Below are 26,883 nucleotides of genomic sequence, written 5' to 3' on the forward strand. Positions count from 1 at the left end.
TAATTTGATTATCACCGACATCAAACATGATTGATAAGTGAAAGCTCAACTGCTTGTGGGCCTCTTCTATGTTGATTGATCTTAAATTAATTAGATGATGAAGGGAGGAAGCGTCAATACTGAGCAGATGAAGGCGGCCAGGCATGGTTCTGGACACACCACCACTTTTTACCATGCCAGTGTGTGACTGTGTCAAGTTTGTATTTGCAGTAAATTATATGAACTATTCAACATGGAGGTTAAATCAAAGTAATCGTTTATTTTAGTTTCCCTCTGGAATTTTTTGGAAGAATGGAAACAGGAAATTAACAGCACATGCGGCTGAAGTTAGATCTGTTCATCCAAGCATTCAAGCAAATCTGAGCCTGGCTTCACACCTCTAAAGTTGCGATTGAACATTTATTTTTGCATTTCTGCATAATACAAATAGCATTATTCCCAAAAGCCTTTTCTATATGAGCAGAATTTTGCTTTTATAAATACTACTTTTGCAGCCAGGCAGCCGAAATTGTGTGCTTGGTGTTTTGGGTTTAACATTTATTTTGAAGATACTAGGGCTTCCAGGCATATTTATAACCTTTTGCCCTCTGTGTGCCTTAACAGCCCGTGTGATGAATTGGGGATAATCTTGAATATATGGATAAATATAGACGTGTAAGTCATGTGTGACTGTGTATATATTCATTCCTCTTTGCCTCGATACTCATGAAGATGTTGTGGACATTTTTTTTCTGTCTGCAGCTGATGCTTCTTCTGATGCTTCCTCTGCAGAATTGGTCTGATGGAGCAAAGGCAATCAGCGTGGCTCGGTAGAAAAAGACAACAATGGGACCAGTATGCAAACAGCATGGATTGTACTGGAAATTTTACACAGGACCAGAGATCTCCAACGGGAGAGAAAACCTTCAAGTGCACTGTGTGTGGGAAGGCATTTTCAAGTCCATCTTAAAATACACCAGAGAACACACACAGGAGAGAGACCCTTCAAGTGCACTGTGTGTGGGAAGGCATTTTCAAGTCCATTTTATCTTAAAATACACCAGAGAACTCACACAGGTGAGAAACCCTTCAAGTGCACTGTGTGTGGGAAGGCATTTTCAAGTTCATCTGATCTTAAAAAGCACCAGAGAACACACACAGGAGATAAACCCTTCAAGTGCAGTGTGTGTGAGATGGCATTTTCACAGTCAAATAGTCTTAAAATCCTCCAGAGAACGCACACAGGAGATAAACCCTTCAAGTGCAGTGTGTGTGAGATGGCATTTGCACAGTCATCAAATCTTAAAAAGCACCAGAGAACACACACAGGAGAGAAACCCTTCAAGTGCACTGTGTGTGGGAAGGCATTTTCAAGTTCATCTGATCTTAAAATACACCAGAGAACACACACAGGAGATAAACCCTTCAAGTGCAGTGTGTGTGAGATGGCATTTGCACAGTCATCAAATCTTAAAACGCACCAGAGAACACACAGGAGAGAACCCCTTCATGTGCAGTGTGTGTGGGAAGGCCTTTTCAGATTCATCTGCTTTTCAAAAACACCAGAGCACACACAGGAAAGAAACCCTTCAGGTGTAGTGTGTGTGGGAAGGCATTTTCATTTTCTTCTGTTCTTAAAAATCACCAGAGAACACACACAGGAGAGAAACCCTTCAAGTGCAGTGTGTGTGAGATGGCATTTTCACAGTCATCAAATCTTAAAAAGCACCAGAGAACACACACAGGAGAGAAACCCTTCAAGTGCACTCTGTGCGGGAAGGCGTTTGAACAGTCAACACAGCTTAATACACACCAGAGAACACACAGGCATCAGAAGACCCCCAAGGAGTGTAGTTTGAAATCGACTTGTGAAAGTCAAAGTGCTGCAATGAGCCCATCCCTCCTGAAAAAAGAACCAGAAGTAAATTCCAGCTTGGACATTATGAAATGTATCAAGGTGAAATTTGAAGAGGCGACAGTGACCAGCGAAGAAGTGACAGTGAAGAGCGAAGAAGTGAAGGTAAAATGTGAAGATGAACATTCAACTCCAAAACCGGACCTTCACATCAATGGAGGCAACGTGAAGCAGGAGGAGAATTCTGATTGTGAGGCAGAGCGAGGCAACTCCCAGCAGTTTGTGGAAGTGGAGGTGTGGGTGGACTTCTTAGACAATACAAAGTCAAATGGAGAACCTGTAGATGTGTAAGCTTGAGACAATGAAGCTCCAATAGATTCACATTTGTCCGGGGCCTTTAATGAAAATAACGTGAAGTTGAACACTCCATTCCTAGGTTCAACCTGCAGAGTAAGAGTGGTCAGTATTTGCGGACCTGTGGGTTGGGTAGAACTCTAACTAGGATCAAGAGCCAATAAGCTCCCAAGCATTCACTATGTTATAATAATATAGCATTTATATGGGGCTTGCTTTATTGCCTCAGCAACTTGGAGTTTTGTATCATATCTCATCACAAACACTCGAAGAGCACACCTTTTGGCGTCCTCTGGATTAACACCGTTTGATACTAGGCTCGAAAGAAAGCTGTCTCTGGTGTGGACCAATCAGTTTCAAAGACAATGCATATGTTGTGTCCTATGACTAACCACACGGTGATCCGAGGGGAGAGAAATTCACGTAAAGACAGAGACACGACCCATACATCGAGACTACTGCAAGTTACAGAAGACTACAAGCGACAGAGAGTACTGCGACGGGCAGACTCCGGGGCATGGCCTCGAGATCAACAATTGCTATTGTGTCTCGCAGAGAAGAGGGGCGAGGTGATGCTTGGTGCTGAGTTCGGCATGGACTGACAGAGTATCGCTGAGAGTTTTATTATACATTTATCCTGATGTTTTGAGTCGCTTGCAAAGTCAAGGATTGCGATAAGTTGTATTGTACTAAGCTTTCACAGTTGTTCAAGAAGTGTGCGAATACATTCTTTGGTTCTTTTCGGTTAAGTCACGTCTAAAAATAAAATAATAAATTAAAATAAAATAACATTACGACGTTTCGATTGCAACACAAGCAATCATCAGGCATAAAAGAAATAGCAACAAAAATCTAACTAGAAAAAACTATAGATAGACATACAAGCAGACAGACATCACAACGGCACACAGAGAGAGGACACAAATCGGCACAAAGAGAGGGGTCGTTTCTGTGACGGTCCCTTAAATATAGAGAGGATGGGGTGGGGAGAGGGAGAGGGCGGAGAGAATCAAGCATATCAAAGACTGCACTCCAACGTACTCCTATTGTAAGTAAACTGACAACGCGGCACGGGAGCGCAAGCCTGAAAATTAGGAGACAGGCACAACGAAAATTAAATAACCTAGTAAAATATCGAAATGTGATGTAATACAACACAGATAGTCGGTTAACACACAATTAACGCATAGCCTGGTTGATTAGCATAGCCTGGTAACTTAGCAAATTTTGAAACACGTAATCAACCAGGCTATGCGTTAATTGTGTGTTAACCGCCTCTCTGTGTTGTATTACATCACATTTTGATATTTTACTAGGTTATTTAATTTTCGTTGTGCCTGTCTCCTAATTTTCAGGCTTGCGCTCCCGTGCCGCGTTGTCAGTTTACTTACAATAGGAGTACGTTGGCGTGCAGTCTTTGATATGCTTGATTCTCTCCTCCCTCTCCCCGTCCCCACCCCCTCCTCTCTATATTTAAGGGACCGTCACAGAAACGACCCCTCTCTTTGTGCCGATTTGTGTCCTCTCTCTGTGTGCCGTTGTGATGTCTGTCTGCTTGTATGTCTGTCTATAGTTTTCTAGTTAGATTTTTGTTGCTCACACTTAAAATTCTAACTTAGCAAATTTTGAAACACGTAATCAACCAGGCTATGCGTTAATTGTGTGTTAACCGACTCTCTGTGTTGTATTACATCACATTTTGATATTTTACTAGGTTATTTAATTTTCGTGTGCCTGCCTCCTAATTTTCAGGCTTGCGTGCCCGTGCCGCGTTGTCAGCTTGCTCCTCTCTCTGTGTGCCGTTGTGATGTCTGTCTGCTTGTATGTCTGTCTATAGTTTTTTCTAGTTAGATTTTTGTTGCTATTTCTTTTATGCCTGATGATGATTGCTTGTGTTGCAATCGAAACGTCGTAATATGTTATTTTATTTTAATTTATTATTTTATTTTTAGACGTGACTTAACCGAAAAGAACCAAAGAATAATTCCTGCAGTCACGAAAGCTCCTAAATTAAGATTGAACCACTTCTACGGGGAAGTTTTAAACTTATCCTTTTTCTTTCTGGCTATTTGTTCTCTCTGCCTGTGTCATCTCCTTGGAATTTTCACACTTAAAATTCTAACTTAGCAAATTTTGAAATACGTAATCAACCAGGCTATGCGTTAATTGTGTGTTAACCGACTCTCTGTGTTGTATTACATCACATTTTGATATTTTACTAGGTTATTTAATTTTCGTTGTGCCTGTCTCCTAATTTTCAGGCTTGCGCTCCCGTGCCGCGTTGTCAGTTTACTTACAATAGGAGTACGTTGGCGTGCAGTCTTTGATATGCTTGATTCTCTCCGCCCTCTCCCTCTCCCCGTCCCCACCCCCTCCTCTCTATATTTAAGGGACCATCACAGAAACGACCCCCCTCTTTGTGCCGATTTGTGTCCTCTCTCTGTGTGCCGTTGTGATGTCTGTCTGCTTGTATGTCTGTCTATAGTTTTCTAGTTAGATTTTTGTTGCTCACACTTAAAATTCTAACTTAGCAAATTTTGAAACACGTAATCAACCAGGCTATGCGTTAATTGTGTGTTAACCGACTCTCTGTGTTGTATTACATCACATTTCGATATTTTACTAGGTTATTTAATTTTCGTGTGCCTGCCTCCTAATTTTCAGGCTTGCGTGCCCGTGCCGCGTTGTCAGCTTGCTCCTCTCTCTGTGTGCCGTTGTGATGTCTGTCTGCTTGTATGTCTGTCTATAGTTTTTTCTAGTTAGATTTTTGTTGCTATTTCTTTTATGCCTGATGATGATTGCTTGTGTTGCAATCGAAACGTCGTAATATGTTATTTTATTTTAATTTATTATTTTATTTTTAGAAGTGACTTAACCGAAAAGAACCAAAGAATAATTCCTGCAGTCACGAAAGCTCCTAAATTAAGATTGAACCACTTCTACGGGGAAGTTTTAAACTTATCCTTTTTCTTTCTGGCAATTTGTTCTCTCTGCCTGTGTCATCTCCTTGGAATTTTCACACTTAAAATTCTAACTTAGCAAATTTTGAAACACGTAATCAACCAGGCTATGCGTTAATTGTGTGTTAACCGACTCTCTGTGTTGTATTACATCACATTTTGATATTTTACTAGGTTATTTAATTTTCGTTGTGCCTGTCTCCTAATTTTCAGGCTTGCGCTCCCGTGCCGCGTTGTCAGTTTACTTACAATAGGAGTACGTTGGCGTGCAGTCTTTGATATGCTTGATTCTCTCCGCCCTCTCCCTCTCCCCGTCCCCACCCCCTCCTCTCTATATTTAAGGGACCGTCACAGAAACGACCCCTCTCTTTGTGCCGATTTGTGTCCTCTCTCTGTGTGCCGTTGTGATGTCTGTCTGCTTGTATGTCTGTCTATAGTTTTCTAGTTAGATTTTTGTTGCTCACACTTAAAATTCTAGCTTAGCAAATTTTGAAACACGTAATCAACCAGGCTATGCGTTAATTGTGTGTTAACCGACTCTGTGTTGTATTACATCACATTTCGATATTTTACTAGGTTATTTAATTTTCGTGTGCCTGCCTCCTAATTTTCAGGCTTGCGTGCCCGTGCCGCGTTGTCAGCTTGCTCCTCTCTCTGTGTGCCGTTGTGATGTCTGTCTGCTTGTATGTCTGTCTATAGTTTTTTCTAGTTAGATTTTTGTTGCTATTTCTTTTATGCCTGATGATGATTGCTTGTGTTGCAATCGAAACGTCGTAATATGTTATTTTATTTTAATTTATTATTTTATTTTTAGACGTGACTTAACCGAAAAGAACCAAAGAATAATTCCTGCAGTCACGAAAGCTCCTAAATTAAGATTGAAGCACTTCTACGGGGAAGTTTTAAACTTATCCTTTTTCTTTCTGGCTATTTGTTCTCTCTGCCTGTGTCATCTCCTTGGAATTTTCACACTTAAAATTCTAACTTAGCAAATTTTGAAACACGTAATCAACCAGGCTATGCGTTAATTGTGTGTTAACCGACTCTCTGTGTTGTATTACATCACATTTTGATATTTTACTAGGTTATTTAATTTTCGTTGTGCCTGTCTCCTAATTTTCAGGCTTGCGCTCCCGTGCCGCGTTGTCAGTTTACTTACAATAGGAGTACGTTGGCGTGCAGTCTTTGATATGCTTGATTCTCTCCGCCCTCTCCCTCTCACCGTCCCCACCCCCTCCTCTCTATATTTAAGGGACCGTCACAGAAACGACCCCTCTCTTTGTGCCGATTTGTGTCCTCTCTCTGTGTGCCGTTGTGATGTCTGTCTGCTTGTATGTCTGTCTATAGTTTTCTAGTTAGATTTTTGTTGCTCACACTTAAAATTCTAACTTAGCAAATTTTGAAACACGTAATCAACCAGGCTATGCGTTAATTGTGTGTTAACCGACTCTCTGTGTTGTATTACATCACATTTCGATATTTTACTAGGTTATTTAATTTTCGTGTGCCTGCCTCCTAATTTTCAGGCTTGCGTGCCCGTGCCGCGTTGTCAGCTTGCTCTTCTCTCTGTGTGCCGTTGTGATGTCTGTCTGCTTGTATGTCTGTCTATAGTTTTTTCTAGTTAGATTTTTGTTGCTATTTCTTTTATGCCTGATGATGATTGCTTGTGTTGCAATCGAAACGTCGTAATATGTTATTTTATTTTAATTTATTATTTTATTTTTAGACGTGACTTAACCGAAAAGAACCAAAGAATAATTCCTGCAGTCACGAAAGCTCCTAAATTAAGATTGAACCACTTCTACGGGGAAGTTTTAAACTTATCCTTTTTCTTTCTGGCTATTTGTTCTCTCTGCCTGTGTCATCTCCTTGGAATTTTCACACTTAAAATTCTAACTTAGCAAATTTTGAAACACGTAATCAACCAGGCTATGCGTTTTTTGTGTGTTAACCGACTCTCTGTGTTGTATTACATCACATTTCGATATTTTACTAGGTTATTTAATTTTCGTTGTGCCTGTCTCCTAATTTTCAGGCTTGCGCTCCCGTGCCGCGTTGTCAGTTTACTTACAATAGGAGTACGTTGGCGTGCAGTCTTTGATATGCTTGATTCTCTCCGCCCTCTCCCTCTCCCCGTCCCCACCCCCTCCTCTCTATATTTAAGGGACCGTCACAGAAACGACCCCTCTCTTTGTGCCGATTTGTGTCCTCTCTCTGTGTGCAGTTGTGATGTCTGTCTGCTTGTATGTCTGTCTATAGTTTTCTAGTTAGATTTTTGTTGCTCACACTTAAAATTCTAACTTAGCAAATTTTGAAACACGTAATCAACCAGGCTATGCGTTAATTGTGTGTTAACCGACTCTCTGTGTTGTATTACATCACATTTCGATATTTTACTAGGTTATTTAATTTTCGTGTGCCTGCCTCCTAATTTTCAGGCTTGCGTGCCCGTGCCGCGTTGTCAGCTTGCTCTTCTCTCTGTGTGCCGTTGTGATGTCTGTCTGCTTGTATGTCTGTCTATAGTTTTTTCTAGTTAGATTTTTGTTGCTATTTCTTTTATGCCTGATGATGATTGCTTGTGTTGCAATCGAAACGTCGTAATATGTTATTTTATTTAAATTTATTATTTTATTTTTAGACGTGACTTAACCGAAAAGAACCAAAGAATAATTCCTGCAGTCACGAAAGCTCCTAAATTAAGATTGAACCACTTCTACGGGGAAGTTTTAAACTTATCCTTTTTCTTTCTGGCTATTTGTTCTCTCTGCCTGTGTCATCTCCTTGGAATTTTCACACTTAAAATTCTAACTTAGCAAATTTTGAAACACGTAATCAACCAGGCTATGCGTTTTTTGTGTGTTAACCGACTCTCTGTGTTGTATTACATCACATTTCGATATTTTACTAGGTTATTTAATTTTCGTTGTGCCTGTCTCCTAATTTTCAGGCTTGCGCTCCCGTGCCGCGTTGTCAGTTTCCTTACAATAGGAGTACGTTGGCGTGCAGTCTTTGATATGCTTGATTCTCTCCGCCCTCTCCCCGTCCCCACCCCCTCCTCTCTATATTTAAGGGACCGTCACAGAAACGACCCCTCTCTTTGTGCCGATTTGTGTCCTCTCTCTGTGTGCCGTTGTGATGTCTGTCTGCTTGTATGTCTGTCTATAGTTTTCTAGTTAGATTTTTGTTGCTCACACTTAAAATTCTAACTTAGCAAATTTTGAAACACGTAATCAACCAGGCTATGCGTTAATTGTGTGTTAACCGACTCTCTGTGTTGTATTACATCACATTTCAATATTTTACTAGGTTATTTAATTTTCGTGTGCCTGCCTCCTAATTTTCAGGCTTGCGTGCCCGTGCCGCGTTGTCAGCTTGCTCCTCTCTCTGTGTGCCGTTGTGATGTCTGTCTGCTTGTATGTCTGTCTATAGTTTTTTCTAGTTAGATTTTTGTTGCTATTTCTTTTATGCCTGATGATGATTGCTTGTGTTGCAATCGAAACGTCGTAATATGTTATTTTATTTTAATTTATTATTTTATTTTTAGACGTGACTTAACCGAAAAGAACCAAAGAATAATTCCTGCAGTCACGAAAGCTCCTAAATTAAGATTGAACCACTTCTACGGGGAAGTTTTAAACTTATTTTTTTTCTTTCTGGCTATTTGTTCTCTCTGCCTGTGTCATCTCCTTGGAATTTTCACACTTAAAATTCTAACTTAGCAAATTTTGAAACACGTAATCAACCAGGCTATGCGTTAATTGTGTGTTAACCGACTCTCTGTGTTGTATTACATCACATTTCGATATTTTACTAGGTTATTTAATTTTCGTTGTGCCTGTCTCCTAATTTTCAGGCTTGCGCTCCCGTGCCGCGTTGTCAGTTTACTTATGTAGTGGTGGTGTTGACGTGCGCCGACAGTGATGGATCACGGGGCGGCACGGGGTGCGGGGTTGGGCACGCGATGTGGGCGTGGTGTGGACGCGCGCGCCGGGAGTGAGGGATTACGGGCGGCGCGGCGTGGGTGGTGAGGCGCGCTGACACGAGGTGGGGAAAAGAGGATCGTAGCCAGCGCCCGGTGATTGGTCAAATGGGATAGGTGCTCTCAGCGACGTCCGCAGGATGGGTATAAAGGGTGACGCGCGAGAGCACTCGGGGTTGTTAACCAGTTGAAGATTGAAGACGGAGTTGAAGGAGTAGAGCCCGAGACCCCTAGTCCCGCCGTCCTTATCAGGACCGGGGCCCTGTGTGGCTCGAAGGCGAGACTGTGGGACCCGTGGTCCGACGCCCATGTGGGTCGGGACTGTGGGACCCAGGGTCGAGACGGACACCCCGGCTGGGTGTGTTCCGAGAGGCTACGGGGCGTAAGAGCCCGTGTTGGTGTAGCCCGGAGAACTGTGTAGGGTTAGGCTGGTGTTAGCCACCCGAGTAACTGAGTGGGTGTTGGTCACCCGAGTAACCCAGTGGGTGTTGGTCACCCGAGTAGCTAAGTGGGTGTTGGTCACCCGTGTAGCTAAGTGGGTGTTGGTCACCCGTGTAGCTAAGTGGGTGTTGGTCACCCGTGTAAATATAGTTGGTTCAATAAAAGAGTGTGCTACCCGTGAAGTCTCCCGCCGAGTTACTACATTACACTTATAATAGGAGTACGTTGGCGTGCAGTCTTTGATATGCTTGATTCTCTCCGCCCTCTCCCTCTCCCCGTCCCCACCCCCTCCTCTCTATATTTAAGGGACCGTCACAGAAACGACCCCTCTCTTTGTGCCGATTTGTGTCCTCTCTCTGTGTGCCGTTGTGATGTCTGTCTGCTTGTATGTCTGTCTATAGTTTTCTAGTTAGATTTTTGTTGCTCACACTTAAAATTCTAACTTAGCAAATTTTGAAACACGTAATCAACCAGGCTATGCGTTAATTGTGTGTTAACCGACTCTCTGTGTTGTATTACATCACATTTCGATATTTTACTAGGTTATTTAATTTTCGTGTGCCTGCCTCCTAATTTTCAGGCTTTCGTGCCCGTGCCGCGTTGTCAGCTTGCTCCTCTCTCTGTGTGCCGTTGTGATGTCTATCTGCTTGTATGTCTGTCTATAGTTTTTTCTAGTTAGATTTTTGTTGCTATTTCTTTTATGCCTGATGATGATTGCTTGTGTTGCAATCGAAACGTCGTAATATGTTATTTTATTTTAATTTATTATTTTATTTTTAGACGTGACTTAACCGAAAAGAACCAAAGAATAATTCCTGCAGTCACGAAAGCTCCTAAATTAAGATTGTGCGAATACAACTTACAAGTTTTGAGAGTGAGTTCCAGCTCCCACGAGCAGCTGCGATCGGCAGGCTCCGGGGACCCTGCCCCCGTGACTGGCACATCGTCAACGAGCTGCACCAGCAGAAGCCACGAGTCTACGAAATAATTGCAAAGAGTTGACTCACTGCAAGCAGCAAGCTCTGGGGTTGGACTCTGCAATCAACCAAGAATGAAGAGGCTTGCCGAGTAGCAATGGGTTACCGAGTACGAGCTCAGCGCTGGCAGAAGAAGTATCGCTCAAAGTTATTTTACACTGAGTGCCAGCTCCCACGAGCAGCTGCAGCCCGAGAGATAGAGTGACGAGCAACGAGGAGCAATCAACCGGGAGAAAGGGTGGAAGCCCAAGCATCGACCAAGCCAGCATCGCAGAGAACCAGCTGCACATGCAGCCAGGCATCGCCAGAGAGCACGGAGCCGGAGAGAGCGCAGCAGCGCCACCGAGCAAGGGTGTCAGCTGCCAGCGGACGAGCGGCGAGCTCTGTCAAGCACCTTCAAAGACAAGCATCGTGCCGACTCAGCTCATTCAGCAGGGGAAAGAGCCTGACCAGCCTCCCGTGAGGAAGGGGAGAGCGCCAGCGAGAGCGCCGTGGGTTCGACCCACACACACCGACCAGCACCAGCTGTGAACCAAGACAAGAGTGAGGAACGGCGACCAGCAGACAAGCTGCGGGCGCTATCTGACGACGGAATCATCGCGCTCCGCCGACGGCGAGCGTCATGCCGACTCTTCATCCAGCAGTGGGCAGCAGCTCCAGCTGCCGCCGAGTGAGAGAGAGCGAGGAAGCTGTGTGTATGACCCTCCCCCACACTCACATACTCACCACGTATCACCCAGCGTCTGCTTGATGCAATGAATTGATCAAGGAGACAAAACCACCAAACACGCACATACCGCACATAACGGGACTAATAATAAGAAAAATGATAAGAGTGCGTCAACTATTAGCTGATAATGAAGAACATTGCTACCCATTGAGTCACATGGATACGGTCGTTGAGAGGTATTTTAGTCGTTCTTTTTGTTAATTTTAACTGTACCGATTAATTCATTGACGAAACTTAACGTTTAGAAACCTACGTTACGAATTCACACACTCACAGGGAGACTTTTGTTGAAATCTTGCTTTTGATCACAGAATCTTGCCCGCGAATTTATTGACGCCTTAGCCAATTGATAAGCATTTGCTGAAGCAGGCACACTGCCGCACACCATTGTTCCAAGACATTTAGTTAATTGTATAATCTACCAATGAATTCATTGAGGTCTACTTTTGCAATCGGGACATGTTTCTTTATTGCCGTTCATATGAATATCGTCACATTTATTTTAAGGACTTTTTCCTATCGCCGTATATGCTCGCGTTACTCTGAGAAATGAACCGATTCCTCTGTTACCCAGTTTAACAACGTAATCATTGAGGGTTAAATGTACGGATCAATGAGGAGCACATCTCCAGGAGTACTGTGTTGACAATTCCAAGTGTAATAAAGGACTCTTTCTCAATGTCGATCTCCGTTGTCCTTTATTTGGGTTCGTAGAATCTCGTTCACACGGCGTCCTCACTCAGGCCCGCGTCTCTCCCGACGATCACTCCACAGCCACTCTGCTGCTCGTTCTGCAGCCTCACTGCTGCTCCGCCCTGCAGCCACACCACTGCTCCGTCTGCAGCTTCACTGCTGCTCCGCTCTGCAGCTAGCCTTCCACCGCTCGCTAGCCCTCTGCGTCCTGACACCGATGGCTGACGGTGCCGACGTCTCCCACCGCGTGGCGACCGCGCCACTCTCGCCGTACTGCCCAGCGTGGCCTCCTCCCGTTTCACTCCGTCTCAACTTCCCGTTCCCCTTCCGGTTCTCTCCCTAAATCCTCTCCCCCACGTGACCCTAACTCCTCCCTCTCCTCACGTGACCCAGACTCCTTGCTCGCATTACATGACCCCCCCCCCCCTGATGAAAACCCAGCCGTCCCCGGCTGCAATAAATATAATAAAATAATGCTAGCAACATTTTAACCATCTGGCATCACCGGACAACGGAGAATATAACAACGATAACAAGAACAACAAGAACAAGAAAACAACGAAAGGAAAGGGATTTGGAACGCGTGCGGGTCGCCGGCCCGTCTCGAACGGGCGGCGGCCCCCCCACAGACCGAGATTGCGACGGGGTTTTAAGAGCGACGGGAGTAGAACCGCCGGCCGCTGTAGGAGGCCCGTCAACGCCAAGGTCCCGTTCCCCAGAGAGACCCAAGTCCAGGGTCTCTCGCAACCGTGTCTGTGGTGGGGTTGGAGGGGCAGCGGGGTCAAGTGGCCCCGTCGCCATGGTAGGCCCACCCAGAGCAGGATTCGCCGCATCCGCCTGCGTCACGGCTGGTTCGTCTGTAGAAGGCACGACAGGCGCGCTTGCAGGGTCAACAGGCAAGGGCAGAGGTGCGTCGGGTGCAACAGACACCGGCAAGGCAACATCAGGAGATGACGCATGCGTCCGCGGGGCCACGTAGAGCTTCAACCTAGACGTATGGACGTACCAGCGCCGCGATCCGAATCGAACCCGCGCGGACTGCGGGTTAGGGACTTCAATAAGCTTAACCGGCCCTTGCCATGGTTTGTGAAGCTTAGGGGAGGTCCCCGGCCGCACCTGCGGGCAGTGCAGCCATGCCATGTCCCCCACTCGCCAGGGGCATTTACCGGTCGAGCGCCGGGCGCAACGCTCGTTCCGCGCCTGAGTCTTGGCAGTAGCCAATCGGGCCCCCTCCTGTGCCTCGGCGACGCGTCGAACAGTGTCCTGAATGTACTCTGGGAGAGGCTTAACAGGACCCTTCGCCCCCGTACCCAGCTGTACTTCCACCGGCGGCACATTCTCGCGGCCGTACATTAGAAAAAATGGAGAATACCCTGTGGACGCATGAGGCGTCATCCGATACGCGGAGAGTACCCCAGGTATATGCAAGTACCAATCAGCTTGTTTCTCGTCAACCGTGACGTAACATGGCCGACAGCGTCCGATTAAGCCGTTCCACCATGCCATCCGTCTGCGGGTGGTAGGGAGACGTACGAACCTTCTTGGTTCCCAGAGCAGCGCACACTTCGCCAACAATTTAGAAGAAAAATTTCGCCCCTGATCCGTGAGTAGCCTTTCCGGCGCCCCTTTGTCCAGTACATATCCAAACAGGAAGGCGTCCGTGATAGACGCCGCCGACTGGTCGGGTAAGGGCCAAGCCAAGCCATCGGCCAACGAGAATTATTCCACCCCGACCAGCACAAATTTATTACCCCTAGCGGATGGCGGGAAAGGTCCCAAAATATCCAGTGCCACCAACTCGTTGATTCGAGACACCTGTATAGACTGCACCGGCGGCACATATGGGTTTTTAGGCGGCTTCCGCCGTGCACACTCGGGACACGCCCAAATGTTTCCGACGACATCCGTTGTCATGCCGTGCCAGAAGTAGTCTCGCTGCAATGTTAGCAAAGTTTTCTGCACCTCGAGATGTAACAAAGTGTCGCAGTGCAGAGTCCGAATCAATTAGTACCGTAACGACGACGGTACCACCAGACGCCAGCGGTCATGCAACCCCTCCCTCCACATGAGCAAACCATTCCGGAGAGCGGCCCCCGGCATCCCACCGGACAGCAGTCCCCCCGCTCCCTTCGCAGCCCGACTCCGTAAAGCCCCCAACGTGTCGTCAAGCAATTGTTCACGAATCCATACCGAGCGCGGCAGGTTCAGAACCCCATCGGCCGGTCCTGGGCACACCGGAGCCCCAGGCACCTCGACAGCTGACACGACAGGCCGAGGGGGTAGCTGAACCGGCGTACACCTATTCGTACCCGACGCGCAAGCGCACGGGGACCCCTGTGGTAATCTGGAGAGCGCGTTCGCGTGACGCAACCCCTTACGATATTGAATGTCGAAGGAAAATTCCTGCAGGGTCTCCAACCATCGTGCAAGTTGGTCAGATGGTTGGTCAACTCTCAGGGCATATTGCAGAGCCGCATGGTCCGTGCGCACAATAAACGAACGGCCGTATAGATACGGCCGATATTGGCGGAGAAAATAGACAATAGCCAATAGTTCGCGGCGAGTAACGCAGTAGCGGGTTTCTGCCGGGGACAGCACATGGCTACCGTAGGCTACCACGCGTTCCACGCCGCCCTTGGATTGTGACAGAACAGCCCCGATCCCGGTGTCACTAGCGTCCTTATCCAGAATAAAAGGTCGATCAAAATCCGGATAATCCAATGTCGGCGCCGTCGCCAACCGATCGCGTAGGCCCTCAAACGCCGCTTCCTCCGGCGGTCCCCAACTGAACCTCCGACCCTTGCCCGTAAGGAGGTGCAAGAGCCTAGCGATCATAGCAAAGTTCGGAACGAACCTGCGATAATGACGCGAACCCAAGGAAGCGACGTACGTCCCCAACTGAGGCCGGGGTTGGCCAGTTGCGGACGCACGCCGTCTTCTCTGGGTCCATGGCCACCCCGTCCGCATTGACTATGTGTCCCAAATAACGCACGGAGCGTTGCAGTAGGTGACACTTCTTTGGTTTGAATTTTAGATTGCCGGAGCGCACCCGAGCAAAAACCGTCTCCAATCTCTGTAAATGTTCGTCAAATGTGCGGCTAAAGACGATGACATCGTCTAAATAAATCAAACATGTCTCCCACTGCAGACCCGTTAACACCAGCTCCATCAACTGCTGAAAAGTGGCGGGGGCCGCATTCAAGCCCATCGGAAGGCAATTCAGCTGAAACAATCCCTGCGGCGTACGGAAAGCCGTCTTTTCCCTCGAGGACTCATCGAGGGGAAGCTGCCAGAATTCCGAGGAGAGATCCAGCGTTGAAAAAAACTTCGCCCCGGACAAGGCATCGAGGGAATCATCCATACGCGGCAGAGGGTACGCGTCTGCGACGGACACCTTGTTTAATTTTCGAAAATCGACGCAAAATCGCAGTTTCCCATCCTTCTTCACAAGGACTACCGGCGCGCCCCATGGACTGTTAGACGGGGATATGTCAGCGGCCAGCATGTCCTCCACTGCACCGCGAACCTGATCCCGCTCCGTCAGGCTCAACCGATGCGAGTTCAACCGAATCGGAGCGGCGTCCCCCGTATCAATGTGGGAAAGCAAGGAGGTGCGTCCCAAGTCAAAATCATCCGAGCTGAACACGTCGGAATAGCTTAGCAACAGCGAGCGAAGCGCGGACCGTTGTTCTCCGATCAGGGATGAATTCTCCCCACACAACTCGGCAACCCAACGATCATCCTGCCCCGTAGGCCCCACAACCCCCCCTACCATGTCCCGGCGGCCCCGGTCGTCATGGGCCGTGAACGCAGTCGTGGCGTGAGCCAAAACCGTTACGGCCGGGACGCTAACATTCTCCGCACTCCCATTCAGCACTTGTAAAAACGGGGGCTGGCCCGGCCGGACAATCGTTTGTGCCCCAACCAGCGCCGAGCCGCCCGTTATAGCCATGGACGGCGATAACAAAACCCCCGCCGCTCCCTCAACGCCAGGTACTGGCTTCCGATATCTCAACGGGATAAGCATCTGCGAACCAGGTGGAATGTCAACAGATACCTCGGACATCGCCTGTACCTGGCATACAGGGGCAGATCGGCCCCATGGCGACGGCAAGAACGAAAATTTCCGCCCCCCGGTAATTCAATGCAATTTTGATCAACTGTTATTTTAATGGGCATTTTTGCCAGGAAATCGGTCCCCAACAAACAGGGTACCGCGAGGGACCTAGAGATCAAAACGGTCCCTGAAGCCGACACCCCCCCCAATCGATATGTTGGCGTCCACCTGGCCCACAATGCCCATACTTCCCCTGTTCGCCGCTATGCACGAATCATAAACCGGTCGCACTCTCCCCGGCGGAATGCCCAAGAGATGGAAAATGACGTCCGAAATAATGGTCGCGGACGCACCGGAGTCCACCAAAATACGCACCTCGACCCCCTGAATAGAACCCGGTACAGTGGACGACCCAGTAGCGGCCGCAACCACCCTCCGTGCCAATCGCCCCCATTGCGTCAGCGAGCGACACGGGTCAATCGGTGGCCCCTCGTTGTTAACGACACACGGATCGCACGGCGATGGTGATGCATGAGGTGACAGGCCTTGCCGGGTGTCTGATGCGCACCGACTTGCGTGTCCTGGATGGTCCTTTCACGTGACGTCCGTGGTCGAGGCCTCCTTCTGGGGCGGCCCCGGGATGCGAGCCCAACAACCCCTGGCGAAGTGGCCCTTACGGCCGCAGCGGAAACACTCCACGTCATTTCGACGCGCGGCACCCCCTCTGTCCCGACGCTCCCGCGCCGGCGGCCCGGACCTCGGCCCCGTACCCCCCCGAGCAGGCCACTGGGCGGAGGCGGCCGTCAACTCCTGCGGACCCTTGTCGTCAGGAACATAGACCGCCTTCTAAGGATCCCACCCCGTAGCACCGCCTTTGACGATGGGGCCCCCCGTTCAAGCTGACACCTGTTTCCAGCGTCGGAGATTAAATTGAGCATCCAAGCACTTATCCGCAGCACGGGACGTCAACTTATCATGGCTGCACACCGGCATGGGGATCCCCAAGTCTCTAGATAATTCCAGCATCTTGCCCAACACAAGGGGTTCCAACAAATCCGGCTCCGTCTCGGGGTATGCTGCCATCGCCAGTTCCAGAACGGCGCCTCTGAAAGCCACCGGCGATTCTTCGGGCGCCCGTTGCCGCTGTACGAATCTACGATGGGCATCGTCCGGAGGCTCGTACGCATCCGCCATTTCCTCGAAGACACCCTGCAGGGTCCTCTTCTTGTCGGCCTTGATGGAGCGGAAGAACCTGACGGACTCATCGTCGAGAAGTGTTGGTAGGACTTCCAGGGCCTCCGCGTCCGTCCATTTGGCGGATCATACAGCCGCTTGAAAACGGCAGGCGAATGCGCTCCAATCGCCGCCGATGGAGAACTCCTTGCTCCACCGTCCTCCGCCGATGGTGACTCACGCGGCAGCGACAAGATGGCGTCACTCCGCAACGTGTGCAAGATGGCGGCTTCCCGCGACGGAGGGCGCAAGATGGCGGCTTCCCGCCGTACCTCGGCCACGCCCAAATTGGCGTCTTCGTGCCGCGTGGTCAAGAGGGCTGATGGCGACGGCAAGGGCCCGGCCCGCTGTTTCCCGCCGGGCCTCCCCGAAATCGTCGCCGGCGTCACGAGGTCGCACAACTGCGCCAACACCGTCTTCAGTGCCTCCAGTTGGGCCGCCACCTGTCGCCATCCTTCATCAGCGTCCACTCGCGCGAATGGACCCACCGAAGCGGCCACGTCCTGCACGCCCGGACCGCCGCTCGTCCAAGTGTCGCTTTCCCCCTCCATCGTCGGTAGCGCCACCGCTGGAGGGAGGTCGTCGTCAGAAGATGCTGCAGAAGATGGTGCAGGGACGTTCTTCCTTCTGAGCTGTTTTGACATGCCGTTTCACTTCTGACACTAATGTAATAAAGGACTCTTTCTCAATGTCGATCTCCGTTGTCCTTTATTTGGGTTCGTAGAATCTCGTTCACACGGCGTCCTCGCTCAGGGCCGTGTCTCTCCCGACGATCACTCCACAGCCCCTCTGCTGCTCGTTCTGCAGCCTCACTGCTGCTCCGCCCTGCAGCCACACAGCTGCTCCATCTGCAGCTTCACTGCTGCTCCGCTCTGCAGCTAGCCTTCCACCGCTCGCTAGCCCTCTGCGTCCTGACACCGATGGCTGACGGTGCCGACGTCTCCCACCGCGTGGCGACCGCGCCACTCTCGCCGTACTGCCCAGCGTGGCCTCCTCCCGTTTCACTCAGTCTCAACTTCCCGTTCCCCTTCCGGTTCTCTCCCTAAATCCTCTCCCCCACGTGACCCTAACTCCTCCCTCTCCTCACGTGACCCAGACTCCGCCCCCCCTCAATCCTTGCTCGCATTACACAAGCATAAGAGTTTGCATATTAGAGTGTTATGTTTTTTTTATGAATTTAAGTTTCTGAGTAAAGAAGGGTCTGAGTGGTTTCTTCCTAAGTTCATGCATAATGATCTTAATTATAAGAACTGTTCCCTTCGGCGAGATCTGAATTCTGAGACCTGATAGAATTACACTAAAACATAATCAGCGAGAATCTTTGTTTTATCACGATTAGTATTTTTTTCACGGGGGGGGGGATGGTTTCATGATGATTCAAACGCAATATATTTATTGTGCACTTTATTTATATTTTTATTACATTGTAATATGAAATAATTATACAATTCACCATAATGCAGAATCAGTGGGAGCCCTGAGCTTGTTTTCCCGTAACTAGATGGTCCCATCTGGGGGTGATGCGAGACGGTGACACCTGATACGTGTTGCCTATGTCCAGTCTACTCCATAAACTCGTTTTGGTTGCTGTCACTGCAGAAAACCCTGCTTCACAAAGATAGGATGTTGGAAATGGAAGCAGGCTTTTCAGTGCTTTTGTGACAATATCAGGATATCCCGCCTTGACTTTAATCCAGAACGTATCGAGATTTGAAGTTGTCTCAAACATACGTTTAAGGCCACCATTTGCGATCTCAAGCAGTTGATCCTCTTCTAGTACAGACACAGTCGATTCACCTGGCTTATTCACAAATGGGTCGCGGGTCCATTCCTTCCCAGTTCGGGGGTCTTTTGTGGTTGGGAAGTAATGTTCAAACTCTTTTAAAAGCTGAGATAGGTTTTAATGCACCAGCTAGGAGAAAGGCCCTGGCTCAGTCTCTTTCAAAATCTCTGCTAGTGTTTGAAATATGTCAAAAGTTCCAATGTTCACTCGTCGCCCCCATAATTCCATTTTGGCTTTGAATGCAGCCACTTTATCTGCCGAATTGAAAAGAGTTGTCGATCTCCCCTGAAATGACAGATTGAGTACGTTGAGCAGGCTGAATGTCACACAAGTGAGCAAGTTTTGCGACCCATTCTGTGTCACTGAAATGTGCTGCCAGTGGTGACTGTTTTCCTTAAAGATATCTCTGGAGTGGCTCTCGCAACTCAAAAACTCTGGCCAGTGATCTACCTTTAGAAAGCCATCTCACTTCTGTGTTTTAGAGATGATGTGTGGTGAGCGCGCTGCGCTACGAACCCGGCGACCCGAGTTCGATTCCCGCTCACGGCCACCACGATTATTTTTACTGGTCCTGGGCTTCCCCTAGGTCGACTCAGCCTCAAACGAGTAACTGATGTGGTGTGTGAACATCGCCACTGGGGAGACAAAGGCGGCCGGGCGTGGTGAATCCAAGTCCCGGGCGAAGCCGGGTAGTCAAGCTAGTCTTCTACATATAAAAGGAAAATTTGTGAATGTGTTGTCTGTTTGTGGTATCCATCAAACGGGAATAAGCCGATTCTAAAGAAATCTACAACCTTAGATTCCTTTGTGCGATCGTAAGTTTATTTTCCACCGCACGTTGGGTTTTATTTATTTATTTAAATTTAAATAATGAGATAATCTTCTCGGTTCTTTCGGTAAAGTCACGTAGAAGGGAAGTAATAAAATAATGAAAATAAATAAATATATTGTGGTTTTTAAATAAATGTTTGATTTACTATTTATTAATATGTATTATTTTTATTTTATTACTTCCCTTCTACGTGACTTTACCGAAAGAACGAAGAAGATGAATCCCTGCAGTCACGAAAGCTTTAAATCGAAATTTAATGAGATAATCATAAAAAAAAATTAATTTGAATATGTTATGTTTTTAAGTTTTTTGGGAAGTTATTCAATACATGTTTCCCCCGGGCAACGTCGGGTGCTTCCCGCGAGTTCCTAATAAATGAAAGTGAAACTATCAACCGGCGGTTAATTAACATAATTTATTCACGTTTAATCACTGCACATGAGCCCGTATCATTCACATAATTTATTCAGTTACACCGCCGATCGTTGGGGGAGGGGATTGTGTGTTGAACCCTGCTAGTGACGTCATGTCACCGCTTGCTGTTGCGTGACGTCACGATATATCCGAAAGCTGCTGCACCGCGCTCGCTCAAAGATCCGAGGTGAGAAGTTAACATCGTGGTTGTTGTTGTTTGCCCAGGTAGAGCCTCTCTCCGTCTCTCTCTCGTCGGGATATCAATTGAGTAGCAGCAAGTATGGAATCGATGTCCAGGTTGGAACATTACAACGCGGGGCCTAGCCACGCGGGGCCTTGCCTCCTGCCCTCGCCTGATTGCATTGGCTTTAATCCTCTGCTTAAGTTTAATTCGTCTTCATCTGGCTCACTACTTCATGGGACCTCCTTTGCTAGTAGCAACATATAAGAAGAGGTTTTCTCCCCCTTTTCTGGCAACAAAACAGGTGTTAAGATATTCTTGGTACTTTCGGTAAAGTCACGTAGAAGGGAAATAATAAAGTAATACAATTTCTTGCTGTGGAATTCGCACCTGACGATGATTGCTCGTGTTGCAGTCGAAACATCGTGAGAATTTTTTTTATTTTATTGTTTTTCTTCTACGTGGCTTTAGGGGTGAAAAACAGCAAGACATTTTTGGAAAAATTTCTTCATGTTTTTCACACCTGATTGCTCGTGTTGCAGTCGAAACGTGAGAAATTTTATTTTATTGTTTTCTTCTTCTTCTTCGTGACTTTAGGTGTGAAAAACAGCAAGAATTCGTTGTACACTTTTGGAAAAATTTCTTGCTGTGTTTTTAACACCTGACGAAGATTGCTCGTGTTGCAATCGAAACGTCGTGAGAAAATTTAATTTAATTTTTATTTTATTATTTCGCTTCTACCTGATGACTTTACCAAAAGAACCAAGAATATGAATCCCTGCAGTCAGGAAAGCTTCAAATCTAAATTTAGGTGTTAAGATGTTAAAACGCCGAACTGAAACCTCTTGCAAGGAATCGTGTCTGCATTAACCACAATATACTCGCGATCAATATGCAAACAAAACACATGCTGTGATAATCTGTGCATTGTCTGTGAAACTGATTGGTCCACACCAGAGACGGCTTTCTTTCGAGCCTAGTCTCAAACGGTGTTAGACCAGAGGACAGCGCCAAAAGGCGTACACAGCACAAAGACAACGCCACCATCAGAACAATGACGGCTCGGGGAGTGAGCACCTACATCATGGGACCTCCTTTCCCAGTAGCAAAATATAAGAAGAGGTTTTACCCCGTTTATTATTTACAGATTTGTACTATTTTTTGTCTTGGGATATTTTTTGTATACGGTTTCTCCGTGTTTATTTCAATTGGTTGGACCATCTCTAGCTCCACCCACCTACCTTGATGCACCCATCTCAGGCCTATATAAGACCTTGTCTCAGCAGCTTTCTCTCTCACCTGACGACGATTGCTTGTATTGCGATCGAAACGTCGTGATCTATTATTTTCTATGTACGCGACTTGACCGAAAGACCCAAAGAGTATTAATTCCTGCAGTCACGAAAGCTTTAAATCAATAAATAACTACGTATTCTTTGGTTCTTTCGGTAAAGTCACGTATAAAGATAAAATAATAAATTAAATAATAGCATACAACGTTTCGATTGCAACACAAGCAATCATCATCAGGTATAATGAAATAGCAACAAAATCTAACCAGAAAACTATAGACTGACATATAAGCAGACAGATATCACCAAGATACATAGAGCAACACAGGTACAGAGAGGGGGGATCGTCTCTGTGGGGTGGCCTTAAATAGATAGAGGGGGGCGGAGGCAGAGAGAGGGATGGGTTAGAGAAAAAATGTACATGTCAATGAGTACGAAGAAACGCGTAGTAAAATATGCAGGCTTGAACATTAGGAGAGAGGGAGAAAGAACACACTAAATTAAATAACCTAGCAAAATATCGAAATGTTATGTAATACGACACAGAGAGTCGGTCAACACACAATTAACGCATAGCCTGGTCGATTACGTATTTCAAAGATTGCTAAGTTAGAATTTAAGTGTGAAAATTGCAAAGAAAGACAAAACATAAAAAACAAGAAGAACGGAGACACACAGACAGAGCAGAACATAAGAACGACAAAAAATGAGTGTAGACAGAAAAAAGTACACTAAATATACAGGCAGAGAGAACAAAAAACCCAGAGAGAGAGAAAAAGGTAAACTTCGAACTTCCCCGTAGAAGTGGTTCAATCTTAATTTTGGGTTTTTTGTTTAAAATACCAATGTGATAAAAATGATAAACTCTTACTCAAGAAAAACAAAAATGAATAAGAAAATAAAACCGATGCCATGCATATACAGGATTTATAGTGAAAAACTTTGTTTTTACGGGTTAATTTTTTTGAAACTAACAAAGCTGTGATTCTTCTTGGCCACAGATATTACTATGTGGATTCAGAATATGAACTGATTTAAATTACCATCTCTGCTGGCTTATACAATGAAGGCTGGCCTGCCTATGATTCATCCTCGATGCAACCAGACTATATTGTATTAGAAGCTTCCAGATCCTTAAGATATCAATATAGAATATAATCTAGAGTCTTTTTGGCAGGCGATTGGACCTGCCAATGACTGGTGCCGGCAGTGTCAAGATTGGCCTCTGTGAAGGAGGTCCGTGAGGTATGCTGCAGGGCAGTTAATAGATATTTTCTCTGCAACAACGATGCGGTCGGAAGAGCGACGCCATCATGAATACGTGGTACGCTGGGTTCCTAAAACCCAGCAAGACAGTGGGGAGCGCAGCTGGTTCATCTGTCAGTCATCCCTTGACACCTGGATCATTCCCATTACCTGCTGACAAGGAATGCACACTTACATGGCCTTAAATTTCACCTATCATGGCATTAGCACTGGGATAAGGTTACTTGCAATTCGTCATGAATGGTGGATTTTTGTTTATATATGTTAATGATGCATGTGAAATGTATGTGTATTTAAGAGTTTATCTTTGTGGGGAGCTGTGGTGCAGTTATTTCACTGCATTAGGAACTCAACAATTAGTTTGATTATCACCGCCAGCAAACATGATTGATAAGTGAAAGCTGAACTGCTTGTGGGCCTCTGCTATGTTGATTGATCTTAAATTAATTACATGGTGAAGGGAGGAAGCGTCAATACTGAGCCGATGAAGGCGGCCAGGCATGGTTCTGGACACACCACCACTTTTTACCATGCCAGTGTGTGACAGTGTCAAGTTTGTATTTGCAGTCAATTATATTCGCTATTGAACATGGAGGTTAAATCAAAACAATCGTTTATTTTAGTTTCTCTCTGGAACTTTTTGGAAGAATGGAAACAGGAAATTAACAGCACATATGCTGCTCAAGTTAGATCTGTTCATCCAAGCATTCAAGAAAATCTGAGCCTGACTTCACACCTCTAAAGTCACGATTGAACATTTATTTATGCATTTCTGCATAATACAAATAGTATTATTCCCAACAGCCTTTGCTATGTTAGCTGAATTTTGCTTAACACGTAGGCTTTCGCGACCAATATTATTCATAATCAACGTTTTTGGGTTTAGATCGCGTTATTTATAAATGTGTCGTAACCCTCCACCACCCGACACGGCCAATCAGTAAAAAAGTGTCACGTTGACAAAAGACAAATTAGTTCACCCCTCTTTAGCCCACCGGTGTGTTGAAGCGCGAAACCACAACATTTACTCAAATTGTAAATGTTGTGGTTTCGCGCTTCAACACACTGGTGGGCTAAAGCAGTGAACTAATTTGTCTTTTGTCAACGTGACACTTTTTTACTGATTGGCCGTGTCGGGTGGTGGAGGGTTACGACACATTTATAAATAACGCGATCTAAACCCAAAAACGTTGATTATGAATAAATTTTGCTTGTATAAATACTTCTTTTGCAGCCAGGCTGCCGAAATTGTGTGCTTGGTGTTTTGGGTTAACATTTATTTTGAAGATACTAGTGCTTCCAGGCATATTTATAACCTTTTGCCCTCTCATTGTGTGCCTTAACAGCCGGTGTGACGAATTGGGGATAATCCTGAATATATGAATAAATATAGACGTGTAAGTCATGTGTGACTGTATATATATTCATTCCTCTGTGCCTCGATACTGATGAAGATGGTGTGGACATTTTTTTCTGTCTGCAGCTGATGCTTCTTCTGATGCTTCCTCTGCAGAATTGGTCTGATGGAGCAAAGGCACTCAGCGCGGCTCGGTAGACAAAGACAACAATGGGACCAGTATGCAAACAGCATGGATTCTACTGGAAATTTTACACAGGACCAGAGATCTCCAATGGGAGAGAAACCCTTCACGTGCACTGTGTGTGGGAAGGCATTTTCAGATTCATCTGCTCTTAAAAAACACCAGAGAACACACACAGGAGAGAAACCCTTCAAGTGTAGTGTGTGTGGGAAGGCATTTTCAAGTTCATCTTCTTTTAAAATACACCAGAGAACACACACAGGAGAAAATGCCTTCAAGTGCACTGTGTGTGAGAAGGCATTTTCAAGTTCATGTTATCTTAAAATACACCAGAGAACACACACAGGAGAGAAACCCTTCAATTGTAGTGTGTGTGGGAAGGCATTTTCAAGTTCATCTTATCTTAAAAGACACCAGAGAACACACACAGGAGAGAAACCCTTCAAGTGCACTGTGTGTGGGAAGGCATTTTCAAGTTCATCTTATCTTAAAATACACCAGAGAACACACACTGGAGAGAAACCCTTCAGGTGTAGTGTGTGTGGGAAAGCATTTTCAGATTTATCTGCTCTTAAAAAACACCAGAGAACACACACAGGAGAGAAAGCCTTCAAGTGCACTGTGTGTGTGAAGGCATTTTCAAGTTCATCTTATCTTAAAATACACCAGAGAACACACACAGGAGATAAACACTACAAGTGCACTGTGTGTGGGAAGGCATTGTCAAGTTCATTTTATCTTAAAAACCACCGGAGAACACACAAAGGAGAGACACCCTTCAAGTGCACTGTGTGTGGGAAGGCATTTTCAAGTTCATTTCATCTTAAAAAACACCAGAGAACACACACAGGAGAGAAACCCTTCAAGTGCACTGTGTGTGGGAAGGCATTTTCAAGTTCATCTTATCTTCAAATCCACCAGAGAATGCACAAAGGAGAGACACCCTTCAAGTGCACTGTGTGTGGGAAGGCATTTTCAAGTTCATTTCATCTTAAAAAACACCAGAGAACACACACAGGAGAGAAACCCTTCAAGTGCACTCTGTGCGGGAAGGCGTTTGCACAGTCACAACAGCTTCATAGACACCAGAGAACACACAGGCATCAGATGACCCCCAAGGAGTGTAGTCTGAAATCGACTTGTGAAAGTCAAAGTGCTGCAATGAGCCCATCCCTCCTGAAAAAAGAACCAGAAGTAAATTCCAGCTTGGACACTATGAAATGTATCAAGGTGAAATTTGCAGAGGCGAAGGTGAAATGTGAAGAGGTGATAGTGAAGAGCGAAGAAGTGAAGGTAAAATGTGAAGATGAACATTCAACTCCAAAATCGGACCTTCACATCAATGGAGGCAACGTGAAGCAGGAGGAGAATTCTGACTGTGAGGCAGAGCGAGGCAACTCCCAGCAGTTTGTGGAAGTGGAGGTGTGGGTAGACTTCTTAGACAATACAAAGTCAAATGGAGAACCTGTAGATGTGTAAGCTTGAGACAATGAAGCTACAATAGTTTCACATTTGTCACAGGCATTTAATGAAAAAAACGTGAAGTTGAACACTCCATTCCTAGGTTCAACCTGCAGAGTAAGAACAGTCAGTATTTGCGGCCCCGTGGGTTGGGTAGATCTCTAACTAGGATCGAGAGCCAATAAGCTCCCAAGCATTCACTCTGTTATAATAATATTAGCATTTATATGATGCTTGCTTAATCGCCTCAACAACTCGGAGTTTTGTATCATACCTCATCACAAACACTCAAAGAGCACGCCTATCGGCGTCCTCTGGATTAACACCATTTGATACTAGGCTCGAAAGAAAGCTGTCTCTGGTGTGGACCAATCAGTTTCAAAGACAATGCATATGTTGTGTCCTATGACTAACCACACGGTGATCCGAGGGGAGAGAAATTCACGTAAAGACAGAGACACGACCCATACATCGAGACTACTGCAAGTTACAGAAGACTACAAGCGACAGAGAGTACTGCGACGGGCAGACTCCGGGGCATGGCCTCGAGATCAACAATTGCTATTGTGTCTCGCAGAGAAGAGGGGCGAGGTGATGCTTGGTGCTGAGTTCGGCATGGACTGACAGAGTATCGCTGAGAGTTTTATTATACATTTATCCTGATGTTTTGAGTCGCTTGCAAAGTCAAGGATTGCGATAAGTTGTATTGTACTAAGCTTTCACAGTTGTTCAAGAGGTGTGCGAATACAATTTACAAGTTTTGAGAGTGAGTTCCAGCTCCCACAAGCAGCTGCGATCGGCAGGCTCCGGGGAACCTGCCCCCGTGACTGACACATCGTCAACGAGCTGCACCAG

At 46.3% G+C, this 26,883-nt stretch overlaps 1 protein-coding gene across 1 annotated transcript in view; it reads left to right on the forward strand.

The window, feature by feature from the left end:
* The first annotated feature begins 766 nt into the window (after nt 1-766).
* LOC144738395 (uncharacterized) overlaps nt 767-26,883 on the forward strand; it is a 48,386-nt gene continuing 22,269 nt past the window's right edge. Inside the window, 7 exon segments of the mRNA XM_078621430.1 lie at nt 767-942; nt 944-1,465; nt 1,467-1,547; nt 1,549-2,170; nt 17,115-17,204; nt 17,574-17,789; nt 24,544-26,037. Coding sequence (XP_078477556.1) covers nt 782-942; nt 944-1,465; nt 1,467-1,547; nt 1,549-2,170; nt 17,115-17,204; nt 17,574-17,789; nt 24,544-26,037 — 3,186 coding nt within the window. The 5' untranslated portion in view covers nt 767-781.

Source organism: Lampetra planeri, chromosome 82 (genome assembly GCF_965212315.1).
Source record: "Lampetra planeri chromosome 82, kcLamPlan1.2.h2, whole genome shotgun sequence".
Taxonomy (NCBI): Eukaryota; Metazoa; Chordata; class Hyperoartia; order Petromyzontiformes; family Petromyzontidae; genus Lampetra; species Lampetra planeri.